Source organism: Gadus chalcogrammus, chromosome 21 (assembly GCF_026213295.1).
Source record: "Gadus chalcogrammus isolate NIFS_2021 chromosome 21, NIFS_Gcha_1.0, whole genome shotgun sequence".
Lineage (NCBI taxonomy): Eukaryota > Metazoa > Chordata > Actinopteri > Gadiformes > Gadidae > Gadus > Gadus chalcogrammus.
In genome coordinates, this window is record NC_079432.1 from 20,158,687 (window position 1) to 20,167,838 (window position 9,152).

The 9,152-nt window shown below is 42.9% G+C and overlaps 1 protein-coding gene across 1 annotated transcript in view; it reads left to right on the forward strand.

Moving 5' to 3' along the window:
* ift172 (intraflagellar transport 172) overlaps window positions 1–8,862 on the forward strand; it is a 71,877-nt gene extending 63,015 nt beyond the window's left edge. The window contains exons 41-48 of the mRNA XM_056581939.1: window positions 524–628; window positions 1,047–1,166; window positions 1,420–1,515; window positions 2,767–2,826; window positions 3,101–3,199; window positions 3,456–3,609; window positions 5,750–5,841; window positions 6,989–8,862. Of these exons, the coding sequence (XP_056437914.1) occupies window positions 524–628; window positions 1,047–1,166; window positions 1,420–1,515; window positions 2,767–2,826; window positions 3,101–3,199; window positions 3,456–3,609; window positions 5,750–5,841; window positions 6,989–7,078 (816 nt within the window). The 3' untranslated portion in view covers window positions 7,079–8,862. The remainder of the gene's footprint in view (window positions 1–523; window positions 629–1,046; window positions 1,167–1,419; window positions 1,516–2,766; window positions 2,827–3,100; window positions 3,200–3,455; window positions 3,610–5,749; window positions 5,842–6,988) is intronic.
* Window positions 8,863–9,152: the final 290 nt, after the last annotated feature.

The window sequence follows — 9,152 nt, forward strand, 5'->3', positions numbered from 1 at the left end:
TTAGTATGTTAGCAGGCAATGATTGGGAGGTTGATATCCCCGCCCTTGTCTTGTGTTTTGATATAATGTTGTTTGTGTTGAATAAGAGGCTTAAAGGTGGGACAGTAACGCACAATGGGTGAGCAGCACATAATGAGACACAGTGCAACACAGAGTAGTTGAGACCAGGAGAGAGTCGACCGTGGAGCAGGGTGGCGTTGGTTGGTGGTATCCTGCAGGAGCTTGCCCATAAAAGATTGAACAGGCAATGCCTCCCGCTCTACACCCTGATTTGAACAAAGTTCTTCAGCACCCTGTAGCGCGTTAGTTAGTTCATTCTGGTTTCCTTTGGAAAAGAAGAAGAAACACTACACTGCCAATGTAGATAGAAAGGCTCATTCCAAGGTTTAAGGTTTAAGGGGCGATAAGATATTCAAAATATAGCTTCTATTAATTTCCGCTGGATGCCACTAAATTCTTCACACTGCACCTTAAATGTGAGAGTATATTGTTAACTGTATCTCCCTCCCTTCTGGGCCCTTAGAACTTCAACATCTATAAGCGCCTGTTCCTTGACCTGCTGAACCTGAGCGGGGGGCCGGAGGGGTACCGCATGTGGGCAGACCTCCGCAACCTTCTGCTGCTTCTGGTGAGTGGAACGGAGCAGCTGGTCAGGACCGACATAGTGACAGAATACCAGTGTTGATGATAAGCTGTACACAAAAACTACAACAGAAAAGGACATGGTTTGGTTTAGCCATTACTTTTTACATTTCATTTATAGAAATTACATTTTAGATTATTTTTACGACTTTAATGTAAATTAAATGTGTTTAATTAGCTCAGAACCTTGGTACACCTATTGAGCTATGTGCTAGTACTGATGATCACTGGTGCATCTTCGACATAGATTGATGTACGATTTGACCTTTCTGATCTACTATTTAATGCTAAGATTTTAAATAAAGGAACTAAGACAATACCAGCCTCAAGGACACTGTTTATGTTCTACTTGAGCTTGTTTCTGTGTGTTAATTATGGTCCATAATTCTGTTACCTGTGTATAGTGTGAGAATATCTCCAAGTCTTCAGAGGCCAACAGCCCGAGCCATGAGGAGTTTGAGACGATGCTGCTGATAGCTCACTACTGCGCCACGCGATGTGCTGCTAAAGGAGTGGACCAGCTGGTACACGCACGCACGCACGCACACACACACACACACACACACACACACACACACACACACACACACACACACACACACACACACACACACACACACACACACACACACACACACACACACACACACACACACACACACACACCAATAAGACATGTGTCCAGTTTGTAAGCAAGTAGTGAAGTTCAGGAATGTGGTATTGATATTGGGGTACTATTTATTTTAACAAATTGAATCTGTATTATTTTGTTTTCAGGTGAGCATTTCCACCAAGCTGTCGATCTCTCTGCTGCGCCACACTGAGCTGCTGGCTGCGGACAAGGCCTTCTATGAGGCGGGCCTGGCCTGCAGGGTGAGACCCAGGGAGCCATTAACCCGCTGGCTCCATGGCCAGATTGTTAATAAAGTCCCCTATATCCAGAGTGACAGCTGAGACTCAGAACAAGATCTGAATAAGCAACTTGAGAGTGGCTGTTGGAATGGCAGCACAAGGTTATTGATAGGTTAGGTTACTGTAATGAAACTTTAGTCTACTAGATCGGGGGTCGGCAACCCTAGGCACGCGTGCCACCACTGGCACGGGACAGAATCAGAATCATTGGCACACTAAAAAAAATATTATCAATTATATTTTATTATTATTATAATGAATTATAAATCACACCGCACAATACGGCAGCATAATTACTACTACAGATTTTTTTTGCACTTTGTTCTGTTTTGGACATTTCCTTCCAGTCCAAATATGATTAAATGAGTTACTGAAAGCAGTGTTCTGAAATGGGATCAATTGAGGAGAAAATATTTACAATATAGCTGCAAGTGGCCTGTATGCATTCATTTTGCAAAGCTGTACATGTCTTAAAGATATTGATGTGGATGGTTTTGAACATTCTCATCTATTTTTGTTTTTTACATTTCTCACAGTGCAAATATGTTTTTGAATGAGTTTCTGAAAATGGTGTTTTAAGATGGGACATATGTAATCATAATTTGTAAGCCCATGTAGCAAATATAACAACAAAAAAAACATTTAAAATCTTGATGCATGATAGTGGACTATATGGAAGTAATCCAATTCCAGTTCTTCTTGAAATGTTTTTGGTCGCTGTATCATAATTCAGCTTAATATTTAATATATTGTTGCTTAAGGCACACTCATTAACGAGTAAATGTCAAACTGGCACTGCATGTTGAAAAGGTTGCTGACCCCTGTACTAGATACTCTTTATTGAGGCAAGCTATATGATATTTTCCGCTGTCTTGTTTGGGACAAGACCCTACCTGCTGCATCCATACGGCAGATATCATGCTTTAATATGGAAGTACACAAATGATCATAAAATATTCTGCCTTCAGTTTAGAGATTAAAGGGAAGGTTCACCCGTTTACAGCAATAAACTTCAACTCAGGAGATTAAGAGATGTGACGCAAGCAGAACAAAGCTGTTATGGTGCTATTAGAGATGCGTTCCTAACTACTGTACAGACAGAAAAAGACCACATGTTCACCTGGAGCTCCATGACAGGGAAATAAAAGACCATCTTCAACTGGAATATAACATGCTCTTTTCAGAACTGGTTTCTTTGTTCCTTTCTGATAGGCCGTAGGCTGGGAGAACATGGCCTTCATCTTCCTCAACCACTTTCTGGATCTGGCTGATGTGAGCAAATCCCAGCGTGACTTAAACCACAGCCACAAATGTTTCTGATTGGTTGTCATTGGTGTTGGCCCAGTGATGTGCTGAATAATTCATGAATTGCATGACCTGCAAACTTTGCTGTTGCCTTTGATTTGATTGTTTTCCAACTGTGTGTGTGTGTGTGTGTGTGTGTGTGTGTGTGTGTGTGTGTGTGTGTGTGTGTGTGTGTGTGTGTGTGTGTGTGTGTGTGTGTGTGTGTGTGTGTGTGTGTGTGTGTGTGTGTGTGTCTGTCCAGGGGATTGATGAGGGTACTCTGGACACTCTGGACCACTCAGACTTCCAGGAGACGGACATTCCCTTCGAGGTTCCAGTGCCTTCCAAGCTGCATGTCAGCGTGAGGACCTTAATTCATCCTCAGCTCTATCCAGCTGGCAGACTTTAATATATAGTTATCTTTATATATGTATATGTTTTGATCCAATATAGACTGAATAACGATGTTTAAGATGTTGTGATCCAATAGTCTGAATAATGATGTTTAAAGATGTTGTGAATATCAGGATAGACTCAGAACTTGACACTAAAGATAGAAATGCCTTTGCCTGTGTGTCTGACTGTTGTGTGTCTGACTGTTATGTGTCTGTTTGTAGGAGGCCCAGCGGGAGGAGATCAGGGACTGGGTCCTGGCCGTCTCCATGGACCAGCGTGTGGAGCAAGTTCTACCCAGGGACGAGAGGGACACCTACGAAGCTTCACTGCTGGCCACCAGCACTGGCATCCGGTCCCTGCCCTGCGTCATCACTGGTACCACATACACACTGACACTATGATATGACATCACTGGTACCACATACACACAGACACTATGATATGACATCACTGGTACCACATACACACAGACACTATGATATGACATCACTGGTACCACATACACACAGACACTATGATATGACATCACTGGTACCACATACACACAGACACTATGATATGACATCACTGGTACCACATACACACAGACACTATGATATGACATCACTGGTACCACGTACACACAGACACTATGATATGACATCACTGGTACCACGTACACACAGACACTATGATATGACATCACTGGTACCACGTACACACAGACACTATGATATGACATCACTGGTACCACATACACACAGACACTATGATATGACATCACTGGTACCACATACACACAGACACTATGATATGACATCACTGGTACCACATACACACAGACACTATGACATCACTGGTAACATACACACATACACTGATATGACATCACTGGTACCACATACACACATACACTCTGATATGACATCACTGGTAACATACACACATACACTATGATGACATCACTGGTAACATACACACATACACTGTGATATGACATCACTGGTACCACATACACACATACACTCTGATATGACATCACTGGTACCACATACACACAGACACTATGATATGACATCACTGGTACCACGTACACACAGACACTATGATATGACATCACTGGTACCACATACACACAGACACTATGATATGACATCACTGGTACCACATACACAATGATATGACATCACTGTGTTAGATTTCAGCTTATTTCTAAACTGTTCAAACAGACTCTGCGTTGTGTATTTTCAGTCGTAGTAGTAATTCTTGAAGTCGAAATCAAAGCAGCTTGACAGGTTGGATTAGAGGGTTGAATAGATGGTTTATTCCAGGATGTAATACAGCGAGATACAGACTTAGGTTGAATAATCTATAGTGGACCCGGTGGTCGATGACTTGTTCCTTGGCTGTCGAACCCTCTTCTCGTCGAACCAAAGGGTTGGGGCGAGTATTATACAAAAAGGGGATACATGAATAACACGTGAACAGACGCACTCTCAGCATTGATAAGGTATCTGGCCCTGGCTATGTCCCGGAGGACCAGGTCGGTTCAACCTTGTTGAGACATAACAATGGCAGAATGTTGGAGTTAACACCTTGTATCAGTATGAGAGGCCCTGGCCTGTTCCTAGACTAGAAATGTGAACAAAAGAGAGACACTAAAATACACCAATATTCTACAACTGGTACCACATACACACATACACTATGATATGACATCACTGGTACCACATACACACATACACTATGACATCACTGTTAACATACACACATACACTGTGATATGACATCACTGGTAACATACACACATACACTGTGATATGACATCACTGGTACCACATACACACTGACACTATGATATGACATCACTGGTACCACATACACACATACACTCTGATATGACATCACTGGTAACATACACACATACACTATGATATGACATCACTGGTAACATACACACATACACTGATATGACATCACTGGTAACATACACACATACACTGTGATATGACATCACTGGTACCACATACACACATACACTATGATATGACATCACTGGTAACATACACACAGACACTATGATATGACATCACTGGTAACATGCACATATACCCTATGATATGACATCACTGGTAGCATACACACATACCCTATGATATAACCGTAAAACGTGGAATATGGCTCTACCTTTAACTTTAACCACAATTCTCCATCCTTTTCTTTCTTCCCATCTTTCAGCCTCAGGTAGTCACTATGCAGTCACTCAGCCTCACGCAGTCCTTGTAGTAATGGTTCACCCCCCATGTGTCCTGGTGGTGACGTCCTTAGTGTCAACCAGCGTATTGTGCATCGATGTGCCCTTCATTCCCATGCCATGACCTTCAATGTTATTTTAGGTCATAGGTTGAAGGCTTTGGTTATTTTGTACTTCTTTTTTCTTTGCTTAAATCAGGTATAGAAACTTCGAGCAGCAGTGCATTAAACATGTTTGATGTATGATAACTGGTAGTACAGAACGATGTCTAACCTGCTGCAGGTTACCCCGTGCTGAGGAACAAGATGGACTTCAAAGCTCCAGGGAAGGCCTCCAACAAGGATGACTGGAACAAGTTCCTGATGGCCACCAAAGTGAGACACACATTTCCCTCCCCCACACTTCATTGACATTTGTAAAAACATACTTTAGTTAAACTAAATTAAAGCATGTTCAACATACACAACTTTGATTTGCAACAAATGATCAAAACGAGGCAGTGAGTAAGTAACCATGCATAGGTCGTTGAGATACAGGTCACGTTTGTTGACACCTGCCTGGAGTTTCTCTGTCCCTCTGCATAGTACGTCATCCGGATCGTTGGTCTGATTGGTTGAAGGACTATCCAATTGCGTACAAAGTCATTTGAACTAGGCCCGTTGATCACGCCTCTTGCGCTGAAGAAAATGACGGCAGCCTCCCCGGACCAAGCTCAATCATAGATTGAGCTTGGTCCGTAGATTCAATCGTAGATTGAGCTTGGTCTGGGTACAGCCAGACTAGTCCTTATCAGGACCAGATGACAAAGCGAAACGGACGGCGAGAGGGCACACTGACACCACACAGTGAAATAAGCATGCTATATACAACATCACACTTATTGTATGTTGTACGTCATTGCACTTAGTACTTAGCATTGTGAAGCATCTTATGTAACATCTTTGTTGTATATAGGGAATGGGTAAACCTAGTGATTGTTAGTGCTTGGCACTTGGTTCAATGAAAATCCTTACTTTACCGACCGATTTATTGTTGTTTTTCTTTATTCTGACAAATGTAGTGTGGGCAGCAGCAGGGGGGGCTGCTGCCTAGCATGGGGGTCACTGCCGTTGGTGCATGAACGTGTGTGAATGGCAGAATGAGAAGCAAGCCGTTGTGCATGTATGAGTGTATGAATGGCTGAATGAATAGCAAGTTGTTGTGTATGAATGGATGAATTTGATCGACGAATTGTAGAGAACTTTGAGTGGCCATAGGTCTGAAAAGTGCTGTAAAAAATGAGTATTAACCATTTATTCACCGGTCCAATTTTAGATTTTCCGACTTTGGGTAACTTGAACATCCCTGATAATAGCAACGTGCACAACGGAGATGGAAAGACAACATTTGTTTATTGTAGTGTGTGTGTGTGTGTGTGTGTGTGTGTGTGTGTGTGTGTGTGTGTGTGTGTGTGTGTGTGTGTGTGTGTGTGTGTGTGTGTGTGTGTGTGTGTGTGTGTGTGTGTGCGCGCGCGCCCTGCAGACAACGCACAGCCCAGAGTGCCAGGATGTGCTGACCTTCATCAGCCAGTGGTGTGGAGGCCTCCCTGCTTCCAGCTTCTCCTTCCACTGAGTACTAACACACTTCCACAAGTACACAGTTATACAGGCTGTACATAGCGTTAAAAGGCTTTACATAATGCAAATATCAAACCTGTTTCTGTCCAGCTCTGTAAGCCCACTTCATTCTACTCTCTTGACTGCTTGGTTTTGCTTGTACAGTTTAGCCATAAAGTGTCACACATGCTCGACTTTCTGAAATCCAAAGGAAAAGCTTTTCTTTATGCCGGTGTGCAAAATATACTTTTTACTACTTTTATTTTTTTACTGTTTTGGTCTACCTCTCTGAGCATAATTACATTTTATTTTAAATTAATTCATCTGACAAATAAAATGTGTAGGATTATGCTTCCCTATTTTGTAATGCTTCTTCCAGGCAGGAAACGGGCCCGTACTAACCCCTGAGCTACATGCCTCTGTTGACCAGGTCCTTGCTACAATGCTAACCCAGCCACCAGCATTGCTGTCTTGCTGTCCTGCTATTTGTCAGCTGAGTAACAAGGCACCAGGGCTTCTCAGGGTCTCTTGGAAATTATGTGTCTGCCTTTTTGTGTTCCTCCACATTACATTCACGTTATATTGAGCATTGTTAATCTTTCTCTCTACATCATCATGAACATATTGATATTTTGGCTGCATCTCATCAAAACTCTGAAATATCGACAAAGGAGACAGGTGACTGCTAACTAATGTTCTCTTGTTAAATTGAAATAAAATGTGTTCAAAATGTATCCAGTGTTTTCCATTATAGGCATAAGTGTTTATCTAATGTGGCGACCCGGCCCCAGGAATGTCTCTATCATTCAGGAATTACCACACGCCAAGGTCCATTCAAAGCCCAATGTGGGGCATTTATTCATTGCACAACGGAAAACGCGCGGGTCTGTGCCCAACACGGGGAAAACCAAATGAATACTATGGCTCCCTGAGCCACGGAAGAGTCAGTGTTCTTGTCTCTCCGGGCTGGTTGGTCACGGCCCTGAAACGGGAGGTCGCTCCCGTCTGGCGCTCCGTTGCGTGGCTGCCAACCTCGTCCGGCGTGCGTGCTCCCTAGGACCTGCTGGGATAGGGTCCGCTGGATCCAGTCGTCGACCCGTCCAAATCGGGTCCTGGAGGTTTCCTGGTTCTCACGTGCTTCCAGCTTCCCCTCCGAAGAAACGTGGCACAGCTTTTAAATGTTACCTGGTCTTCCTTTCCCTCCGTCGCAGATGTTCTCCATTGTGCTGAATGCTGATTGGTATCACGCAATGGACGCTCTGGCGAACTGTTGTCAAAATGAGTCCATGGCCAATTTACCCATGCACTTATGAGGATTTGTGTGCTATATGTATTGTGACATTATACACTAGGCCTATTAAAGCGTTCCACACTCTCAACCGATCACCTCTTGACGCCTAACACTAGATGTTCCCTTGTTTTGGGGAAAGATTGTGGTGTTTTATGTTAACGATAAGAAAATACATAAAATATATTTTTTTCTGTGTTTAAGTTAGTTTATTCTATTTATATATATATAGAGCTCCTTAAAAAACAGACCAGGTTGGTACCAGTGCTGTACCGAATATTTACAGTGTATGCAAAGCCTACACTACACAAACCAACAGTCTAATTTAGGAGCATGTTAAGGAAAGGAGTGCATAGGCGCATGATAATGAAAACAATGCATCAAGTGCTCCATTTCATTCAATCAATTTGAACTTGATTTAAAAACACCAAAGGATTCAGTGGATGCGATAGCAGCCAGCACATTCTTTCAAAGGGTTGCTGCAGCAAAAGAAAGACTTCAGGCAGGCCCTTGGAATGGTTAGAAGTTCTTGTTCTGAGGACCTGAGGGGCCTTCTGGTTTAATAAGGAAATGATTGCTAGTAGGTATTGTTCTGAGAACATGAGATGCCTGCATGTCCTTAGAATTTATCAGGGGTCCTACGAATGATGTAGGAACCCTATTGTAATCGTTGGTATTATTAGGGTTCCTATACCGTAGGTAATTTCTCCTTCTTTCCCACCTGTGATGACTGAACACCTGCGACAGGTGCTGATGGTGCACCCTTTAAATAGGTGACGGAGTGCATGACGGGGAGAAGGCG